This window comes from Sporobolomyces koalae (assembly GCF_050403365.1).
Source record: "Sporobolomyces koalae JCM15063 DNA, S_koalae_JCM15063T_v1_ctg33, whole genome shotgun sequence".
Classification (NCBI taxonomy): Eukaryota; Fungi; Basidiomycota; class Microbotryomycetes; order Sporidiobolales; family Sporidiobolaceae; genus Sporobolomyces; species Sporobolomyces koalae.
In genome coordinates, this window is record NW_027481738.1 from 1 (window position 1) to 21,090 (window position 21,090).

The 21,090-nt window shown below is 56.5% G+C and overlaps 8 protein-coding genes across 8 annotated transcripts; 3 read left to right on the forward strand and 5 right to left on the reverse strand.

Annotated features, from left to right (window-relative positions):
• Positions 1-940: 940 nt before the first annotated feature.
• JCM15063_001677 (nucleolar complex associated 4) lies at positions 941-3,293 on the reverse strand (the record flags this gene model as incomplete). Its single annotated transcript, XM_076680147.1, has 6 exons — positions 941-1,198; positions 1,266-1,450; positions 1,518-1,702; positions 1,768-2,439; positions 2,514-2,746; positions 2,814-3,293. The coding sequence occupies 6 exons, from the start codon at positions 3,291-3,293 to the stop codon at positions 941-943; spliced, it is 2,013 nt and encodes a 670-aa protein (XP_076532658.1).
• A 371-nt stretch (positions 3,294-3,664) lies between these two features.
• On the reverse strand, positions 3,665-7,424 carry JCM15063_001678 (uncharacterized protein; the record flags this gene model as incomplete). The annotated part of the gene is made up of 5 exons (XM_076680148.1): positions 3,665-3,770; positions 3,849-3,910; positions 3,968-4,144; positions 4,213-6,536; positions 6,725-7,424. The coding sequence occupies 5 exons, from the start codon at positions 7,422-7,424 to the stop codon at positions 3,665-3,667; spliced, it is 3,369 nt and encodes a 1,122-aa protein (XP_076532659.1).
• A 467-nt stretch (positions 7,425-7,891) lies between these two features.
• Positions 7,892-11,157, forward strand: JCM15063_001679 (CDC5/polo family serine/threonine-protein kinase; the record flags this gene model as incomplete). Its single annotated transcript, XM_076680149.1, has 8 exons — positions 7,892-8,314; positions 8,383-8,490; positions 8,556-8,672; positions 8,737-8,954; positions 9,014-9,175; positions 9,237-10,460; positions 10,529-10,784; positions 10,855-11,157. 8 exons carry the CDS (start codon positions 7,892-7,894, stop codon positions 11,155-11,157), a joined length of 2,811 nt encoding a protein of 936 aa, XP_076532660.1.
• A 480-nt stretch (positions 11,158-11,637) lies between these two features.
• Positions 11,638-12,381, reverse strand: JCM15063_001680 (DASH complex subunit SPC19; the record flags this gene model as incomplete). Its single annotated transcript, XM_076680150.1, has 4 exons — positions 11,638-11,811; positions 11,893-12,039; positions 12,128-12,205; positions 12,277-12,381. The coding sequence occupies 4 exons, from the start codon at positions 12,379-12,381 to the stop codon at positions 11,638-11,640; spliced, it is 504 nt and encodes a 167-aa protein (XP_076532661.1).
• Positions 12,382-12,471: 90 nt separating this feature from the next.
• JCM15063_001681 (uncharacterized protein) lies at positions 12,472-14,415 on the forward strand (the record flags this gene model as incomplete). Its single annotated transcript, XM_076680151.1, has 2 exons — positions 12,472-13,875; positions 13,969-14,415. 2 exons carry the CDS (start codon positions 12,472-12,474, stop codon positions 14,413-14,415), a joined length of 1,851 nt encoding a protein of 616 aa, XP_076532662.1.
• A 106-nt stretch (positions 14,416-14,521) lies between these two features.
• JCM15063_001682 (uncharacterized protein) lies at positions 14,522-15,580 on the reverse strand (the record flags this gene model as incomplete). Its single annotated transcript, XM_076680152.1, has 2 exons — positions 14,522-15,260; positions 15,315-15,580. The coding sequence occupies 2 exons, from the start codon at positions 15,578-15,580 to the stop codon at positions 14,522-14,524; spliced, it is 1,005 nt and encodes a 334-aa protein (XP_076532663.1).
• A 140-nt stretch (positions 15,581-15,720) lies between these two features.
• RRP6 (exosome nuclease subunit RRP6) lies at positions 15,721-18,804 on the forward strand (the record flags this gene model as incomplete). Its single annotated transcript, XM_076680153.1, has 5 exons — positions 15,721-16,638; positions 16,701-16,805; positions 16,867-16,966; positions 17,033-18,057; positions 18,139-18,804. 5 exons carry the CDS (start codon positions 15,721-15,723, stop codon positions 18,802-18,804), a joined length of 2,814 nt encoding a protein of 937 aa, XP_076532664.1.
• Positions 18,805-19,006: 202 nt separating this feature from the next.
• ADE12 (adenylosuccinate synthase) lies at positions 19,007-20,847 on the reverse strand (the record flags this gene model as incomplete). Its single annotated transcript, XM_076680154.1, has 6 exons — positions 19,007-19,435; positions 19,505-19,817; positions 19,881-20,139; positions 20,205-20,300; positions 20,377-20,517; positions 20,793-20,847. The coding sequence occupies 6 exons, from the start codon at positions 20,845-20,847 to the stop codon at positions 19,007-19,009; spliced, it is 1,293 nt and encodes a 430-aa protein (XP_076532665.1).
• Between the last annotated feature and the right edge of the window lie 243 nt (positions 20,848-21,090).

Below are 21,090 nucleotides of genomic sequence, written 5' to 3' on the forward strand. Positions count from 1 at the left end.
CAGTACAGCCCAGCCAACCGACACCACTCGGTCGACCCGCATGCGTCTCTCAAGCTTGACTGCTAGCGAGTGGACCGACACACCAGGCTGTCCAAAACGAGAGCCGTGTCAAGCGTACTATAGGTTACGCGAGGTCACCCTCGCAATGTTCATGACTTTAAAGACTCGAATCTGCTGCAGTACTCGAACGGCGACGCACGAGGGTCAAGCGTGCATAATTCTCGCAGGGCTCTCATGCTCCCTGCACTGGCCCGAATACAGCCCTGAACCGAGAGAGGCGCTTTCTGAGCTTGCCGAGCGCCAGCAAAGTCATTCACAAAGCCGAGTCAACGACGAATGAGCGTCAGCCTTCTTCTCAGAATGCGCACATTGTTCTGTATCCTATGCGAGTGTAGCCTGAGCGTCTCCAGGGGAAGCTCACGCACCGTCAATCCGAGACAAAGAGCTGCCACGAGTTTTTGGAATCTCGATTTCCAGTGCGACGGGGTACTCGCGCAGCAAGGCAATCGAGCAAGGCTCATACATTCAAGATTCCAGCGCAAACATACGAGGATCGACTTTGCCTTCCTCTGCGTGAGAGCAAGCAAGTCACGGATCAAAAAGTGATATCGAGCCGAACACTCGTTCAGCCCACGGCGGGGCTCGAACCCGCAACATCCAGATCCCTACAAGAATCATCCGTAAAAGTCTGGCGCTCTTCCATTGAGCTACGCGGGCTTTCGAAAAACGAGTCTAGTTTTGCATATATATAACCCACCGAGAGGGTGCATTGCCATTTCGTGGAGCCAGAATACACCTGCCCATCAAGTCTCAATCAGAATCTGTCGAAAGCAAGCCTCCGAGATGCAGTCGAATAATAAAATTGGACAAATATGAGAGGCTCAGACTCTCACATGGTGCGCAAGTGCAACACAGAGAACCAAACGCGTGCGATTGCAGCTTAAAAGGACCACAATCTAGCCACGATATCGACCGGTTCCAGCTCTTCCTCTTCGTCTTCATCGTCCTTTTTCTCGATCCTCTCGCCGTCGTCCGTAAACAGCGGTTCTGCTTCAGTCTTTTTCTTCTTGGGGCGAATGTGATCCATCGATCCGTCTGCGAGAGGAAAGAACGAGTCTCCGATGGGTTGTCGCTCGGGAATCGGAGCAAGCGCAGGTGGTCGGTTTACAATCTTGCGGGCAAATTCCGTGTCGAGCATCTGGCAGGGTTTCGAGGCAGACGTTAGCAACCTATACAACCTAGCTAGGAGATTCGGGAAAACTCACAGTACCGTAAGAGTGGTCGAGAAAGTCCTCCATTGCGTACGACTGCTTGTTCATGACTTCACCAAAGACGGTGGCGAGGCCCGACACACTCGCGAGGTAGTGATTTCTCAACGCCGCGAGTTCCCACAAGGACGATTCAATCGCGTTTGTTTCCGTCGGCACAGTCTCGAGAGGATCGAAAGGATCTATACGACGAGCGAGACAATTAGCACCCAAGCCTGCGTCTTCCTGGTCAACAAGGTGAGCTCTCACCTCTAAACTCTTCTTGCTCGGCGTCTTCCGACACTGGTCGGTGAATCATGACCATGCAGCTAGGGTGACGTTTGAGGAGGTTGTAGACGAGGGGAACGACCGTGACGATCGCAGCGGGCGAGGCCGAGAGCGCGAGCCGCGCCAGTCGCTTTACGAACGAAGCGACGAGAGCAGAAGGAATGTGACTGTAATGCGTAGCCTCTGTTAGTGAAGCAGCGCCAAGATGGACACTTGACCTGAAAGTACTCACGACGAAGAGAGGAAAATGTCGAGCAGACGGAAGAATCGTGGCCGGTATCGCACATGCAAGACAGACCGATCGAGTAGCGAGTAGAGTTTGTTGTAAAAGTCAGGATATTCGAGGCCGTGCTTTTGCATGAGCGTAAAGAGACCGTTGAGCGCGAGAATGGCGACCGTACCACCCCGATCGGCACAGTCGACGAGCCAGTCCATCAACCTGCGAGGTTCCGTCATGTGCGGCAGGATTTGACGATGAAGCATGATCAACAGACGCTTGCTGTCTTCTTCTCGGATTGGGAGGGCGAGGATCGCGAGGCAATAATCCTGAAATGCGCGTCGGTGGGCCACGAGCGAGAGGAGGGTAGGCAGGTGCTTCTTGCGTTGTTGCGAGTTAAGCTGATGAATCAGTTCGGGTTCCGATTCCGACTCGGACTCTGACGAGTCAAAAATCCCGGTCGAACCGTCGTTTGGTCGCTCGTCAACAGCTTTGCGTTTCTTCGAAGTGATCTTTTCGGCCTTGCGGATGACGGGTGTTGCGCAGAAGAACTCGTTGAGCTCGGCGGCCGATGTGGGCATAGTTGTCAGAGATTCGAGAATGGTGATCGCATTCGGAATGAGATGCGGAGGCAGGGGGGCAGGGTTCGGGTTCGAGGGCGTTTTGGCAAAGGTTGAAAGGAGCTCCCTGATCGAGATGTCGATGTGGTCAGTAAGGCTTTCATTCGGGTAGTCCGGAGCGCAAAGAACAAGAGTGCTCACGCTCCCTTGGTTAGGTAGAAGTATCGGACGTCGTCATTGCGGTCCCACCATTTCTTCCATTCCTCGGCGAGGTCTGCTTGGAGCACGCCGTTGTTCGCGGGCGGCAGAAGCAGGGCGCGCACAACGTATTCGAACGATGCACGAGCAAATTGCGCTTGTTTCGAGTGGTGCAGGGACGTGAGGAAGAGCGATTCGGTTCGAACGAGCGACATGAGGGCGTTGAGCGCCGAGAGCTGTTGCGGTACAGAAAAGTATGAGAAACCTCTTCATGCTGTTGTACCCGCACTCTAGGAAGCTCACCCTGACTGCAGTATCCCAGTGTCCCCCAGCTACCTTTGCCGTCTGCCCCAGGTAGTCTTGCCAGCGCTCCTTCAACCAGGCCTTGACTTTCTCGACAATGATTTCTTCCTTGGACTGCGCTGCCTTGACCCCCTCTGTGCTGTCCGACTTGGTCTTCTTGACAGACTTGAACACGCCATGAAGCCTGCCTGCCTGGATAAGCGACTCGAACACGGCTTTGAGCGTGTGAAGCGCGGTGTGAACTTCCAATCGGTTTCGCTCGAGTGCTTTTGGCGACGCAGATTCTGGCAGTCGCAATGCGAGATCCCGATACAGGTCGATCAAGTCGGCCAGAGGGTTCAGCGAAGCAGAGGCGGGGGCGGAAGGAGGCAGAGATGCAGCGAGGTGTGAGATCCGCGTCAAGGTCGCTTCGGGTGCCGGTGCAGCCGCTACAGGCTTCTTGGACTTGGCCTGCTTGCCGCTGAGCGATTTCGCAGCCATCCTGAGCCGCAAAGTTGAGTGACTTGGTAAGGAAAAAGTTGAGAGATCAACAGCTAGTTGACAATTGTCGCAGAATTCCTCTCATCCCAAGTCCTCGGCGCTAGGAAGGACTCTCGAGTACCAGACGTAGAGTATACAGAGTCCATCATGATCAGGTTGGCGACTGTCACGGAAGCCGACATTATTATTGCGAATGGGGGAACTAGGTAACCTTGTCGCAACAAGGTACTACAACAGAATAAGGTATTGACATGCTCGATGGCTTCGAAAGGAGGATCAAGGGAAGGTAAGGGTAGAGAGAGAAAGATTGTGGCGCAAGATGCCCACGTCCGGATGGCATTCTGGCGGTGCTCGAGCGAAACGGCATACGTTCATTGGGTCAAATCGATGAGAGGTCGAGGTGGAAACACGTCTGCACGACAGACTGGACATTGTCGGCTGCGTCGGAACCACGAACGAATGCAAGTTTCGTGGAATCTGTAGAGACAACGCTCACGAGCGCAGCGAGTCAGGTAAATTTGCCTCGCCAGGTCAGAAACAACTCGGTGTACGTACATGTGAAGGCAGTTGGACAACACAACTGCGAAATCGTCAACTCGGAATCGAGACATGCAGATCTGCAATCCAAGGTCAGCCTGGGAGACTCAGCGAGTACCATTCAATGCCCCACTCACGGAACAGTCGACACAGCGAACACCGACAACACTGAGCTTGGTCTTGACTTTGCCACGCTTGTCGACTCTGCGGCGTTCGAGCTCGACTCGGGCGACCGTGAGATGCTCGGCGATTTCTTCAGGACTGGCCCCGGCAGGTGCCACGTTCCCCATAATCTCGCCAAGCGTCAGAAGATCCTGATGCGAGGAATGATCAAGAATCAGCTGCAGCTCAAACTCCGCAGAAAAGAATCGCTTGTATTCACATCGTAATTTGTCCCGTCGGCTCGTGCTTGGCCGGGGTCTTCGTTCTGCGACTGCCCAGCGACGTCGCCATTCGTTTCCCTCTCAAGCCGAGCGAGCAGGAGATCAAGGTCTGTATAGGCACTGAGCTGATCCTCTGGCCGGACCGGCTGCGCTCGCGGTGGTCGTCGCGGTAAAGGTGGGCCGGGGTTTTCGACCGAGGAAGAGCTGGACGAAGAAGACATGCGGGCGTGTAGGACGGGTCTGCCTGAATCGGGGTTGCTGGAGACAGACTCGGATGGACGAGCGAGCGCTGTCGGACCCGAGCGCGGTTCTGGCGACAAGTTGCCTTGCACGGCCCGGAGTGCCGTGAACGCGTCGATTCTGTCCTGTGATAGCGGAACAGGCGGTATTGGCAGAGGACGATGTCGCCGAGGCGGATCCGATGCAGTGACCGGGGCAGGCAAGGACGTAGTGGCGGCCGAGGTAGGCAGAGGAGTGCTCGCGGCCGTTGGATCATCGGTGGTACTCGGTGGCGACAGGACATGGGGGATATGCGACATCGAGGGAGACGGCAAAGGATGCTCTGAATTCGCTGCGGAACTGTTCTCGAGTGCAGCGGCCATGGCAAGGACCGAAGTGCGCCGCGTGCCATCCCTGTTGATTGGGGGCGGCGGAGGTGGTATTCTTCGTCCGCTTGCAGTACGATTCAAGGTAGTCGTACCTACTGCCGGAAACGCTTCGACAAGCGCTGGCTCGTCGAGACTCCGTCGACCGACTGACCTTCGCGGCGGGACTGGCGGTGGGGCCGGTTTGGCTAACGTCGAAGAAGGCGCTGGCATTGCGCTCAGCGAGGGTTGCTGGGAAGAGAATGGCGTGGGTACGGGCGCAAGCGGAACCAACTGAGGGAGCGGAGCGGGACGAGGGAACAAAGATCGGGACGATGGTTGACTGAATGACAGTTCATTGTCGATCGTGTTAGATTGCTGTCGCCTCACCGGTATGTTGAGCGGCATCGTGTCGGGCATCTGTATGGACGGCAGGATCGTTTCGCCCTCAGCTGCCGGCGACCGGGGTCGCTCCAACTTCTCTTGAGGTGGCTCATCCGGAATCGCAGTGGGTTCTTCGGTCTCTTCCTCGATTTGCTCAATGATAGTGCCAGATACCGCTAGGCCCGTGTCTCTTGGCTGTTTGGCTTCCTTCTCGAGTCTCATCCTCCTCTCGGCGGCCAAAGCCGCCAGACCTCGACCCGTCCTGGTTACGCGCCTTGCCAAAGCCTGCTCGTCGGTCTCCTCTGTCTCCTCTACCTCGTTAGCCTCCGCCGCTTCATCCGTTCGCTGCTCTGTGTCTGCTGATCCCTGTTGATCATCTTCTCGATCCGAGAGATATGGCGAATTCGACAAGGACGGTGAAGCCTGAGATGGCGATGGGGAAGGAAATTCGGCTGCGACAGCAGATGATTCCGCTGGAGACATGAGTGGAGGGGGGACGAGATTGACAGAGTCGATCGAGAGCGAAGTTCGTGTTGGTGTTGCGGGACGAGCGGGAGTCGTCGGACGACCTGCTACTTGAGCGGAAGAGGAGGGCTCGATCACGGTGGGGAGATGAGACACAGGCTGCGAGGCGCTAGGATCGGAAGCGGGCGACGGAGAAGGCGTTTGGGACTCGACGCTCGGTTGAGTTTCCTCGATTGACCGACTCGCGCCCAAGGTGCTAATGCGTCGGTTAGGCCCGGTCAACAGAGTACTCCTCCGACCTCCTACTCCGGTGTATCTTCGACTAGCATGACGTGACAAGGCTCGGGACAGCCTGCGACTGTCGCGCGAAGCTTCAGCTTGCTTGATCTCGTTGAGGTCGTCCTCGCCCTGAACCATAGCCTCTTCCACTTCCTCCGCGGTAGGAGGCTCCTCGGCAAGCGGCTGATCATCCTGCGATGAACCAGCCGGCTTACTCGCATCTTCAGCAGCTCGGCGCCTGTCGAGATCCCTCGAGATCCTCTCGTCGAGGCTATACAGTCCTGTCAACCTGTCCTCTTCCCATGCTATGACGAGCGGATCTGGTGGTCCCGACTCGTCTGCGTCGTCGTCGTCTTCCTCCGAGTCGGGCGTTCCTGGCGCAGCTATTGAAGGAGTGGCGCTCTGCGAGGACGGCGCTGCGTGTATTGATGGAGGTGGATCCGCTGGGAACGATGAAATTGGAGGAGGCAGATCATATGCGGGCGGAGGTGGAGATAGGAGAATACTAGGGTCGACGAGCCCCAGGGAAATCTGGGATTCGAGAGACGGGTCATCGAGGGAGGGGGGAGGAAGGTACGTAGGCGATAGGGATCTACGATGGGAAGTGATAGCTGGGATGGATGTATTGGTCTCAGCGGGCCGAGCTACAGGGTCACGCCGCCTAGACCCTCGTGCAGCCTGAATTGTCGATTGCGCTGACTCCGGTTGAGGATGATGATCGACATTCGAAGTCGCTACAAGGAAGAATGGGCTGACGTTAGGCCGTGCAGATAAATCGTGGGAAAGTGGAGAGACTCACGCGGCGCTCGACGGCTCCGAGATCGTGATCGACTTCTCCTCTCGCGAGGCTGACTTGCGTGCGGCGGTACAGTCAGGGCAGCCTGCCCACTTGACGACCTCGCCATCTCGCTAGGTCCATTGGGAGTCGCATCGACTGGCCGAGGTCGCGGTCCGACCGTGCCAGGGGCGTTCGAAGGATTTGGGCTTGGAGTTCTCCCGGCATTGCTGACGGCGGCCAGAATCTGTCTCTGCTTTTGCTGCTCCTCCTCTTTCCGCTTCTTCTTCTTCTTCTTCTTGTCCTGCTTCTCGGTTGGCCTGTCGTCGGGGCCGTGGTCGGGTCGAGCATCTGGGCCGTCGACCAGACCGGGTACGCCGAAGCCGCCTCGCGCGTCGACCCTTGCTGCGGGATGATCGAGCGTGCCCGCCTGCCGCCTCGCGCCGAGGTTGTCGGGCGCTACGAGGGTCAATTGGCCATGATGGCGGTGCTTGTGCGTGAGGTACGGCGCTTCGTTCTGAACCGACGAGGCGAGCGTTAACGACGACGTGCTCGCTTGTGGGTTGCCTAGCGAGATCGACGAGCTCGAGCCTGCTGCAGCGGCGGTGCCGGTGTAGGGCGAACGCGCTTTGTGCTTCTTGGGCGTAGTCTTGGGCCGCGTCCATGCAGGACCGGTATGGAGGGCGGCAGCTGAATCCGGCTCTTTCTGTGGTAGGCTGGTCATTCAGAGTGCCATCGGAGAGACCGAAACCGGGAGCGAATGAGGACGGTGCAGGCTATGACGACTGAAGCGGAGAACGGCTCGAGACGCAGGCGGGGTCGAATCCCGAGTCGCTCGGTATCGATTGGGCAAGCTTCGATGGTGCGAGTACTGACTTGATCGTTCGCGAGTCGGACGGACTCTTGCCAAGGCGATGCGCGATGCCAGGCCGCGGGTTTGAACTTTGGATCGCTGCGCGTGCGCTTCGACCAAAATGGCACAACACTCGGGTTTTCGCAAGCTTTCCATCAAATGATATGCATGAGAGTATGATCAGAACTGTAGTCAATGACAATAAATCACACGAGAGAAAGAATCGAAAGAGCAGACAGCTGCAGCGGGAGCGATCATTCAACTTTCCCTCCTTCTCGTTCGCTGTCGACCTTGGCTGTCCGCTTCAGCCGCTCACGCGAGACGGGACCTTCAAGACTATGCTTGCCGCGCCCAGTCACGCCCACGCTCTCGCGCCGACTGCCGCCTCGAGTGCGTCGAGTCGCGGGCCGATCCCGTTGTCTAGGTCTTCATCTGGCCTCGCGAGACCCGCAGTGCCGCGGTCGGCATCTTCAAGTCGCCCTTTACAGTCTATTCAACTACCACACGCGCCGAGAGATTCTGCGGCCGTTGCGGGCGGAGACAAGCCGGGGCGTCCTTCAACCAACTCGACCCGTTCGGCCTCCTTGGCGCCGTCTGCACCTCAACTACAGCAAAATGCCGTCGAACCAGAAGTCAAGGACAAGGATAAGGACGACAAGAAGAAGGAGTCGAGGTCAAAATTGACGGAACAATGGGGGTCACCACCCGACGCGATCAGGCGGGATTCGGAATGGCTCAGGCGAGGTCAACTTTTGGGCGAGGTCAGCTTCTTTCATCGCACGCTACACGTCGTCGGTACGGTACTGATGATCCAGCCGCGTTCGAACAGGGAGGATTCGCGCGAGTATACTTGTGTACCGAACCTGACGGCATTACGAACAAGGCACTCAAGGTTATTGACAAACAGCAGCTCAAATCGACAAAGACAAAAGCCAAGGTGTGTGGACCCCGCCCGACGTTGTCTCTGCACTCAGCTGATCGATGTGCGTGCGCGCGTTCCAGTTGTTTGCCGAGATCAAAATCCACCAGTCGATGGATCACCCAAACATTATCGCGTTCGAGCACTGCTTCGAAGACGAAGGCAATGTCTACATGCAGCTCGAGCTGTGCGCGCAAGGTGTAAGCGAACGTGTCTGCCATTTACGCTCGGCCCAAACTGACACACGCACCCGAAAATGTTCAGTCCCTGCTCGATCTCTTGCGGCGCCGAAGAAGATACTCTGAGCCCGAAGCGCGGTACTACCTGACGCAGCTCGTCGGTGCCTGCGACTACATGCACAATAATTCGGTCATCCATCGCGACCTCAAGCTTGGCAACCTCATGCTCGACGACAACATGGATCTCAGGGTTGGAGATTTTGGCTTGGCCGCGCTCGTCAAGTTTCCGGGCGAACGCAAAAAGTGAGCATCAAATACTTTAAGGCTCGAACCGAGACTGACCTTATCCTTGCCGTGAAAAGGACTATCTGCGGAACGCCAAACTACATCGCTCCCGAAATCCTGTTCGACACGAAAGGAGGGCACTCGTTCGAGGTCGACATCTGGAGTATTGGCGTCATTCTCTACACGCTCCTCATTGGCAAACCTCCGTTTCAAACAAAGGACGTCAAGAACATCTACCGGTTGAGTTTCTCGCTTACCCTTAGGACTCGCTTTCGCACTGCTGACACGAACTGTTCTCAGCAAAATTCGAGACAACGTGTACGAGTTTCCGAAAGAGATCCCGCTCTCGGCCGAGGCTGAAGATCTCATTACCTGGATCCTGCGACCGATCCCTGCTGAACGACCGACCCTCGCCGAGATCCTCGCTCACCCGTTCCTCGTGACTGGTCCTTTCCCCTCTCGCATCTCACCTCGCTGTGCCGAGGCGGAAGGCGCAAGGGGATGCATCGAAGAGTGGCGGTACATGACGAAGCGTCAGGCGCGGGAGAACTTTGCTCGAGTCAAGCGCAACGCCGGAGTGGTCGAAGTCGAAATCGACAGCAGGGAAGAAGCGGCGGGAGGCGTGAGAGCGCCGGTCACCCAAGCTCTCGAAGCTGTGGCGGAAGCGGTCGAGGTTGATGCTACTTCAGCCGGAGAAGGGTCCCGAGAGGAGGAAGCTGCACGGAAGGAGCAAGAGAGAGAGGACAGAGAAGACCGAGAACGGGAGCGGGAGAGGAGACATCGGATGGTCAGGGTTCGAGGTGGAACGGCGGAAGAGCGGGAAGCGAAAGGTCGGGTCGAGAAGGAAGTCAAGTCGGCCACCGCTCCCGAGTCCCCCATCAGCGAGCTGTTGCGATCGGCTCGGAAACCTCTCATGGTCTCGCCGTCGGCTCAAAACCCGCGACGATCCGCTTCGACAGAACAGACCCTCCAACGTCGCCTGGTTGCTCAATCTGCCTCATCCGCCGGCATCAGCTCGTCTGCCTCTGCTTCGAGCGCGATCCCTCAACAACCAACGTTCCAGCCTTCACGGACGAGAACGACGAGTTCGTCGAGCCTTTCGAATCCTCCGTTGAGGTCACGGTCGATCACCCCTCCGACAAGCAAGCAAAACGGCCCAACATCTGTCGCACCGCCGAGCGAACCCGGGACTCCCCGGACGCGGCACCGAAGAGCCGCAGCGCAAGCTCAGCTCGATCTCGCACCACCGCCTCCCGCCACCGCTCCCAGGAGTGGGTCTGCATCTTCGCGCACACTGTACGAAACCACGTACCGGCTATTCGATTCGTACCTGGCAGCGAACTGTCCCGAAGATCTGCCACAACCAAGCCGAGTCGCGGAAGAAGCCTCCGAGGCACCTCGGGTCTTCATCACGAGTTGGGTTGACTATACGCACAAATACGGCACAGCGTACAGCTTGACAGACGGAACGGCTGGGTTGTACTTTAACGATTCGACCACGATGGTGCTCAGCCCTGACAAGGAGTGAGTAACCCCGCCGTCGAGATCCCGTCAAGCCGGACAAACTTTGTGCTGACGTTCATTCGTACCAGACACTTTGATTACATTTCTCAGCGCAAGAACAATGTCTACACCCGCAGACACCACAACCTGACGCTGATCCCTCCCGAACTCGACCGAAAAGCGTACCTCTTGCGCTACTTTGAGGATTACATGGCCAAGACGCTGCGTCGGGACGTGCCGTGGACATTCGAAGACACAGACAGGAAGAAGAACATGGACTTCCTCGTCAAATACTACCGGATGAAGAACGCGATCGTATTCAAAATGTCAAACGATGTCTTGCAGGTGAGCTGTTCAATCACGTGTTTCCCGATTGTCGTGAGACATATGACTGATAGAGCGGAGAGCTTGGCAGTTTAATTTCTACGATCACACGAAATTGATCATCACCTCGATGGGCCAAACGCTCACGTTCATTGACCCTTCCTTCACCCTGACCACCTACTCTATCACCGATCTGTTTGAGCTCGCGATCGACGCCGGCCACTACGCATCCGAGATCGAAGACCAGGAACGTCTCGACAAAGTGAGGTACTTGCTGAGCAAAGTCGAGTACTGTAAAGACGTTCTCAGGACTCTCAGTCAGAGGAAACTCGCCCAGCAACAGCAGCAACATCAGAACAAGCTCAAAGAACAGGAATCTGAACCAGCGTCGTAACTGACTGCACCCTCCTGTCTTGCTCGTCCGCCTTTTTTTCCCGACCGAAACCCGTACATACCTGCCATTGCCTCTCGAACTCTTTCCCGTTCTCTCGTCCATGACAATGGCCCTGCTCTCTCTCGCATCTTTCTTCCTGCCGCGTCCCTTTGACGCTTTTTTGTATGCCCTTGTTTCGCATTTCTCCTTAATTTCTTTTTCTCTCGCGCTCTATCGTTTTCTTCTTCGTCTTTTTCGTAACCGATACAGCGCGTAATCTTGTGGATACTTACTTCAACGTCTATCCCTGTGACCGATGAGTTCCGAGACTCGTCAAATAAGCGAGTGAATTGGACAAAGCTGTCCGGGCTTTCGAGCAGATGATTTCGTTACAACAATTGATAATCAACAGTCTCACAACATATATGTGTTCCAACAGACCAATACGGGGGAAACAAGTCAAAGGGCGGGCGACATGTCGAGCATGGAATCGGGGAGGATTTACTTGTTGGCCAACCTGTGTTCGACCTGTCGCTCGAGGGTTTCGACTTCTTTGCCAAGGACCTCTTTCCGTTTTCGCAAATCTTCCAGCCTGCGTTCGAGCAATTCGACTTCCTCTTCCGCACCCGATCGAACGGGCAAATCGGGATTGATGAGCAATTTGCGTTTCTCGACCTATACTCGTGGCCGGTTCCCTTTTGTCAACACACGACAAGAGAGAGGCAGAAAGGAGGGGAGGGGTTATATGAAGCTCACCCGGGACCGTAGAGCTCGCTCGCGTTCTTTCAGAACTTCAAGACCTACTTCGGCACGTGATACGAGTTGATCAATCTGAGGCGACATCTCGAGTCGCAGCAGTTCTTGTGCGGTGTCGATCTCGGTACCCGGGATCAAGTCGTACACCTGTGGACCTCGACTGTATTGGGTTAGTCATGGAGGTCGTTCGAACGCGCGCACTGGCAAGAGTAAACAACGAGGGCAAGAAACTGACCCGAGTTGAATCGATGACAGTCGCCAACCGTGGAAGATCATGTGTCGCTTCGTGGAGTATTTGTATCGACGATTGTAGCTGGGAACGCGTCGCATTATGTGTGTGTGTCAGAACGGCTGCGGGAAAGGGGGAGAACCCGATAACTCAACATGTTGACAAGAATGTGCCAGTTGGATCGAGCATGACTCGAGTGCCGTCCAATGCGATGGAGGTGGCGGCCTTGGGTACATCGAAGGTCGAGCGAGTCGGGACATGGTTGCGGTTCGAGTCAGATCGCAGTGCGGTGCGCGCGAGCGATCGGATTTCTATTCCCGCAACCACTTGCTTTCCCGTTCGACAACGCCATGAGCGCCCAAGGAGTGCTCGACTCGCTGTTAGCGCTCCCACCTGCACAATTGCAGCATGCGATCGCACAACCTCAAGTTCACTCGGTCGTCGTGTCGCTCTTGTCGTCTGACGTCGTCCGAGTGCGCCAACTCGTTCACCTCGTCATCTCGCGCTTGTCGACGATCAAAGGCGCACTCGACTTGCCTTTGCTCGTGTTGTACATCAAACACTACTACCGTTCGAACTCTCGACTCGTCAAACAGGTCGTCGACGATGCATTCGCAACTTCGCTCCAGCTTCAACAGCTGTACGTGCGATTGATCCCGGCGACGCTCGAACAAGAACTCGAAGATACCAATCAATTCGACGTTGATCAACTCGAGACGATCTTGTCACTGTATCTCGTCGCGTCTCGACATTTCACTACCATCTCGACTGCCGTCTTGTCGAAACTCGATCACCTGTACTCTCGAAGACTCGACATCAACGATCGAGAGCACGATTACCTCCGACTCTTGCTCGTCGAGACGTTCTCATCCCTCCTCGTCAACGCATCATCACGAAATACATTAGACCAACTGCACGAAGCTCTCGAGAGTTTGGCACTCGGACAGAACCCTACTCTGTTGACGAGACACGTTGAACAAACTTTGCACGTCTCGAAACACCTCTCGAACAACGTTCAAGGTTCGGTCGGTCCCGTTGCGAGACACGTCAAGGATCTGATTGGCAAACTTCGCAAACTCGATCAAGATGACCTACACGTACCCGAATGGGTCGAAAGGATCCAGAAGAAACAATCTCGTGTACCTACAAACGAGGTCGATTCAAGAACGGATCAAGTTGAACTGGAATCGACGGTCACTTCGATTCAAGAATTGTTCCCACACTTGTCGCAGCAGTTCTTGCGTCAAGCACTGCAACATTCGAGTTTGAATGCAACCTCGCTCGCGCAAGCTAGTGAACGATTGATCGCTGGATTGCTCGAGGACAATTTGCCGATCGAACTCGTCAAGTTGCGAGACGCCACACCCAGTTTGGAATCGTCAGGATCCTCTCCGACATCTTCACGTACAGAGGAACAACGCGAGCGAGTCGTGCCGACTCCTCTGGAGCGAAGGAATGTTTACGACGAAGATCGCAATTTCACCAAAGGGACCTTGATCATGAAAGGCGCATCTCAACGCAACGATCGCAAACACCGGAACGTGGTTGAACTCGACGACCGGTTGAAAGAATCCATCATTGCTCTTGCTGAAGCCCCTTCGTCGGATGACGAGGAAGACGATGAAGGGGAAGCGTTCTTGGCAGAAGATCAGGACGAACTTGGTAGTGGATCCAAAGTCACAGTTCGAGACAATGGCGAGGAAGACGAAGACGATGAATCAGATGAACCCGAGCGCCCACTCACTACTACCGAGGTGAGAAACGAATGACCTCCCGCTTCCGATTCATTTTTTTTTGCGCCTAGACTGACAGATCGAAATCTCTTTTTCCTCGCCAACAACAAAAAGCTGTTCAATCCTGCAACTGTGCGAATTTTGGAAGATACATGGACTTCGAATCCCAACGTGTTTGGCACGTCCTCGGAAGTCCGAAGATCAGCGGCGAGGAAACGGTTGAAGGAGGCGACTCGGTTGGACGACGGACAGTTGGAAGGGTGGAGGATCATGTTGGAGAAGGATCCGAAAAAGATGGACAAGTTGCAACAGAGGGTTATGGATCGTGGTGCCAAGGGCAATCACGTTGCAAACGAAGGAACGAACGGTGGTGGAGCTGGATCAGGAGCAGGCCGCGGACGGGGAGGTAGAGGAGGGAATGGTGGTGGTGGAAATAGAGGAGGAGCCGGAGGGCGAGGCAGAGGAGGTGGCAAGGGTGATGGGGGTAGGGCTCAACATGACCGAAGGAAGAGAGGCAACGACAAGAAGCTCGCAAGGATGGGGGCCAACCCAGTCTCGTGATCGTTGTAACAGCACGCATTCTCGTTCCCAACATGACAATGAAGATGTTTTACAAGAACAGCAGTAGCAGGGATATGTATATCGAGAGAGACGGTGTAGCAAGGCTCTAGTGTCCATGACCGACGAGGCGACTGAGGATCGCCGGGGTGACCATCCCACACAAGACGAGTCCAACTTTAGTCCGCTTGCTCAGCTTGTGCGCTCCTCCTTCTGAATCGTGCTGGTCGTCGCTCGATTCTGTTATGGCATGCGTCGCGACGAACAGGAAGGTGCCACCTGAAAACACGAGGGCGATGCCCGTGTACCATGCCGTCGCGTCTTGCGAGTCTGATCCCTGCCCGAGGTGGAGGACGAGGTAGGTCAAGATGGCACCGATCGGAGCCGCGAGCGAGAATGCCAAGAGTCCTTTGCGCACGAACGCGGTCGAGTTGCGCGGATTCGACGCGAGGAGGGACGACAAAGCGAACGCGGTCGGAGCCTTGTGCAGCATGATGGCGACAAACACGAGAGTCGACAAGGTGTCGGTCTCGTTCGAGGATGACGAGGCACCGAGCGAGATGCCGTCGGCGAGTGAATGGAGCAAGAGGCCGATGAGGGTCGACACGGACGACTGATCTGCGCGAGCCGGACTCGAGGAGGAAGAGATTGGGGGCGACGGTGGGGACATGGGGACGGTCCACTCGGACGGACTCGCATGGGGGTCATGCGACGTGGCGGACAGGGGTTCGAGTTCGGACAGGTGAGAAGGCATGTGACGCAGGGAGGGGTGGTCGCGAGAGTGCACAGGCGGATGCAGGTGGGGGCGGTCGGACTCGGAATGCGAGTGAATCGAGTCGATCACGTACCTGAAGGGCAAGGGTCAGTGCGTGGTACGCCGCTTGGACGCGGGCGGGACACACATGAGGATAAATCCGCCGAGAAGACTCGCGCCGATCGCTCCAGCAGCGCTGTCGTCGTGCGCCGAGGCAGGGATAGATGCGAACACGGCTGCGACACCTTCAGGGATGACGACGGTCAGGGCTGCGCCGACCAGGAGGCCGGTCGAGTAGGTGGACACGAGCTGGACGCTTCGACGAGACAGGTTCAGGTACAGCGGCGCAAACGATGCGAGTATGGTCGACGCGAGCATGAGCGACGTCAGCGTCACGACCCGAGTGAGCCCCATCCTCGACGCGCTGCACAGATGGAGATGGAGCGCGAGGAGAAGTATTCGAAGAGCTGCGTCAGGGGCAACGGTCAAACCTGTCGTAAAAAGGTTTCAATACCCTCACGCGCGACCGTCCTCTCGCACTCTAACCCCCGACGATGGAGTTGCAGCCCATGCTCAACGCCCTCCAGGCGGCGCTCATCCCGCCCACCCGATCCGCCGCTCAACTGCCCGAGGCGTCCGACTTGAGTTTCGAGCGCACCTTGTCCCGCCAGCTCGCACGCACGCTCGATGCCGAATCCCACAAGCTCCTGTCCCTCGCACAGCGCCTCCTCGACTGGACTCGCCCCGAAGGCACTGCCCGCGTCGCACTCGACGACGACCTCCTCCGCGACGGCGAGTACTCGAACCCGACCGTGCATGTCGAGCAGCTCCTCGAACAGGCAGACGACTACATTGACAAGCACCTCGGACTCGGCAAGCACCGCCTGCAAAAGGGAGCCATCGGCGCAAAGTCGCACGAGGAGATGCAGGACCGTCAACTCAAACGCGCCAAACTCGAACGCCTGCCCGCCAAGCTCTTGCACGACAGCACCCTCCCGAAACCCCAACTCGACTTCACGAAGCGCACCCAGGTCTCACCGACCGAGATCGGCGCCGAGAACGCTGATCTCCCCTTGTGGAAACCCATCTTGACCCGCAAACTGAACCCGCTCCAAGCCGGACTCGACGAAGGGTGGCTCGAGACGGAACGGTACGAGCCGACGAGCAAGTTCACTTCGATCACCGACACTCACCCGCCCGCCTACACGCGTTACGTGCATCCGTACAAGCATGAACTCGAACACCTCAAACCTCCAAGCACTCTACTCGAGGTCCCATCCGAACCTCCTCGCGCAATCCCAAAGGACTCGTTCGAGACTACCCCATTCGAGTGGGTCGGAGACGAGAAGGCCCTCGACAAGATGGTGGGCGAGATCAGACAGATCGGCGAGCACGACGGTTTGAAGGAACTCGCGATCGATCTCGAACATCACGACTTCAGGAGTTGGTCAGGGTTCACCTGTCTGATCCAGGTAAGTTCCCACCATTCTCGACCTGAACCTAGGCTGCCAGATCTGACCCCTGGTTCTCGCAGCTGAGCACCCGCAAAAAGGACTACGTGATTGACGCAATCAACCCCGGAGTGCGCGAACACCTCGAGGACTTGAACGAATTCTTGACAGACCCCACCTGGATCAAGGTGCGTTTGCGATCTCAATCTTGCATGGCGACCGACTGAATTCATCACGCTTCGCTCGCAGGTACTCCACGGCGCCAACTCGGACATTGTTTGGCTGCAGCGTGACTTTGGGTTGTACATCGTCGGCCTCTTTGATACCTATCACGCGACTCATGTCTTAGGTACTGTCTTCTCCCTCGATAGGACCTCTTGATCAGAGGCCCGACTGACTGCGATGTTCAAAACAGGCTACGCGCAACACAGCTTGGCATCTCTGCTCGACATGTACACCGACTTTGAACCCGACAAGCGCTACCAACTTGCCGATTGGCGCATCCGACCACTCCCGAAAGAGATGCTGCACTACGCACGCTCCGATACTCATTACCTCTTGACGATTTACGACCACTTGCGTCTCGCGCTCGCGAACAAGCACCTGTCGTCAGACGAGGACGTCACTCCCGCACTCGAGGAAGTGTTCAACCGTTCGATCGCCGTCAGTTCGACCGTGTTCTCGATCGCCCCGTACGACGACCTCACGGGACACTTTGATTCGGGATTCTTGATCCCGCTCGCGAAATCGGGACAATTGAAATCGTACGCGACGGCGAGAGCGGTTCCAACTCTTCCCATCAAGACGGGGTGGGGACCCGGCGAGTTGAAACTCGAAGTCTTGCGTGCGGTCATGCGTTGGAGGGAATCGGTCGCGAGGGAAGAAGACGAAAGTACGCGCTACGTTGTCGGGTTGAACGGGGTGTTGCAACTCGTCGAGCTGTGCAAACGGATCCGACAGGGCGGCAGTCAAGAGTTGATCAGGGTTCTCGGAGAGGCAAGGGGAGGGGTCAGCGAGGTCGCGAGGCGTAGGAAAGACGAACTCGTACAGGTCATCACGGAGACTATCGAGCGAGTCGATGGAGCGACTTCGAGCGACATGCAGGAAGATCACGACATGGCACGAGTCGGCGGGTTTGGAACTTTGAGTGGCTTGCCTGCGTTCGAGCCAGCGGTCAAACCAGTCGAAGGCTTGTGGGATTCATCGTCTTCTGCTGTCGCTTCGACCTCATCTTCAACGTTCTTCGGAGGCAGCGCGGCTTCCTCGACTGCCATCATCACCGCGGCTACGAGCAGCTTTTTCGGCCCTGGACCGGTTGCCTCCAACATGATGAGCAAGAACGGCAAGGGGAAACAAGTAGTTCGACTCTCGCAAGGAGATCGATCAGCCGCGGTGCAGAAGGTTCACGATTCGCTCGTCCTCGGAGGCGGCTTGGCCCAGGTGAGTTCCAACGACACTTCTCGCTCGGTTTGTCTGTTCTGTGGCATTCAGGACTGATCGGTCGATTCCCTCTCATTTCAGTCGCTTCAACCGCATCGTCTGCCAACTGCCGCTGCGACCACTCCTGCCGCGAACGAGTCTGAACCAGCTCGGGCAGCTGCAGTGGACCCTTCGACCCTTCCGATTGCACTCGAAGTGCCAGACTCGTCGTTCGTGCCGTTCGATTCAAAGTCGAACACGAACGCGAAAGCGATCGGTTCGACTTCTCACTCGGTACCTGTCCCGAAAGACAGCGATGTAATTGTCGTCTCTTCGCTCAAAGACAAACCTTCCCGCAACGCGCAGAATCAAGCCAAGAAACGCAGACGCGCTGGAACTGACCTCGAACCTTCCTCGACACGACTCGACGAGAGCGTCGTCACGCCGTCCGAAATCGCGACTTCTCCTCCTCCTCAACCACCGCAGGCGAAGAAACAAAAGAAGAAAAAGTCAAAAGACGCTGCTCGTGAACCTGCGGCACCTGTCGTCCCTCACGACTACACAGGTTCCACTTCATTGTTGGATGCTGGACCTGCAGCCGTGTTGAGTGGACTCGAACGGAGGGAAGCCGAGAAGAAACAGAAGAAGAAGGACAAGGTGGCTGCGGGAGGTTCAGGCAAAGGGTTCAAAGTTGACACGAGCGAACACAAACGTCCAATGCGGGTCAACAACGCCCCGAAGAGCGCCAATGTGAGCAAGACTTTCTGAGTAGCTGGTTCCCGATTGTATTCCCGCACTTTCTATGCACACTTTCTCTCGGTCATCGCATTTGCGAAGAGAAAAACAGAAAGACAGCGAGCAAACAAGAGAGACGAAAAGACCAGAACTTGTTTCCACTGAACATTTCACATTTCAAACACCATTCTACGACGACGCTTTTTTCTTTTGCCTTTGATAGGCAAGACTCGATCTAAGCACGAGCGATCATGCTCTCGCGAGCAGGGCCGGTGCCGATCCATTTGATCGGAACACCCAAGAATTTCTCGATGTACTCGATGTACTTCTGGCAGTTCTCGGGGAGGTCCTTGAACTCCTTGACGTCTTGAATCGATTGCTTCCATCCAGGCAGTTCGACGTACTGCACTTCGCACTTGGCGAGCGTGTCGAGGTCGGCCGGGAACAGGGCGTCGAGAGGTTTGCCATCGAGGTGGTACTCGGTACCGATCTTGATCGTTTCGAGGTCGTCGAGAACGTCGAGCTTGGTCAAGTTGAGCGAAGTGTATCCGTTGATCAAAGTCGAGTACTTCATGACGACGAGATCGAGCCATCCGCAGCGGCGTCTCCGACCAGTCGTCACTCCGAACTCGGCTCCAACTTCTTGGAGGTGTTCTCCAACCGGCTGCGGCAAGCGTCGCAAATTCGGGAATCAGGACGGGTCACGACGGGAAGGTTTGGGGCACGAACTTACGTTGAGCTGCTCAGTCGGGAACGGACCAGCTCCGACTCGGGTCGTGTACGCCTTGACAACACCAACCGTCTCTCCGATCGAGCGAGGAGGCAAACCGAGACCGGTGCAGACTCCTCCAATACCCGTCGCGGACGAGGTGACGAAGGGATAGGTACCGAAATCGAGATCGAGCATGAGAGCGTTGGCACCTTCGACGAGGATTCGCTTGTTCGATGCGAGTGCCTTGTGCATGAAAGAGATGCCATCGACGACAAAGGGCTTGAGGCGACGCGCGAGCTCCTTGTACCTCAGGATTTCGCCCTCAGTGTCGTACCTGCCAGGAGAAGCCCTCAGAGTCAGCCGCTGAGATCGCGAGATGAGGCGGCAAGCTGCTCACTCAAAGTGGCCGTAGCGCTTGATGCGACCTTCGACGAGTTTCCTGAACTTGGCGGCGAACGCCTCCTCGTCGAAGAGGTGGTGAATGCGCAAGCCAGAACGGCTCGACTTGCTCGAGTAAGCTGGTCCGATACCTTTCTTGGTGGTTCCGATCGAAGAGCCTCCGAGTTCGGCTTCCTTGAGACCGTCGACGATCTGGTGGAAGTCAAACACGATGTGGGCGCGGTCCGAAACGAACAGGCGTCCGTCGCAGTTGAGGCCTAATTCCGGGTCGAAATCAGCTGAGCCCGAAACGCTGCCTGGAGGATCAGGTTGAAGAGCTGACCCTTGGCAACGAGGTTGTCGAGCTCTTGGAAGAACGCCGGGATGTGAACGACTACACCGTTTCCGATGAACGCGACACATTCCGGGTTGACCAAACCTGCAGAAACAACGAGCGCGGTCAGGTTAAGAGCACGAAGAGGAAGAGCGCAGGTAGTGGCAAGGGAGGATCGTACCAGAAGGCAGCAAGTGGAAGTCGAACTTGGTCTTCTTGCCATCGACGTTGGCGACGATGGTGTGACCGGCGTTGTTTCCTCCCGCGCAGCGAGCGCAGATATCGGCCTCAGCGGCGAGGATGTCGACAAGTTTTCCCTTGCCTGTAGGGCCGAGACATGCGTCGGGTCAGCGCATGCGCGATAAGGATGGCTGATTGGAGGTTTCCGAGCGAGTCGCGAGAAAAAGCTGGGGGAGCGGGTCCGCCTCTTCCCGCCCGACAGTGGTCCTGCCGAGGTGTCCTCGCGAATGCTCAGGCTCGAAACCTGTAGTAGCAGCTCTCGAAAGCGGAGGAAGCTGCAACTTGCCTTCCTGTGAGTCCGAAGCGAAAGGTAATCAGCGACGAGTTCGGCAACGCGAGAAGATACACGAGAGCTACGCACATCACCCCACTGAGCCCCTAGCACAACCTGGACCTTGCCAGGCTCCGTCATGTCGGGCGAAGACGAGGGAGAAGGAGGAAATTCGGTCCGAACGGTCGACGAGTCAAATCCGAGACTGCGTTGTTGGTTCTTCCACCACGGAACAATTCGCCAACACGTACCGCTCAGAAGGCTCTCTTCACTGTCCTCCATTAGCCTCTCCACCGAAAACTCGGGGTGAGACGGGATCAAACGTCGCAGCTCCGCGGACTCCGCTTATTCCCGTTTGCGCCAGCTCTGCTCTCTCACGGCAGA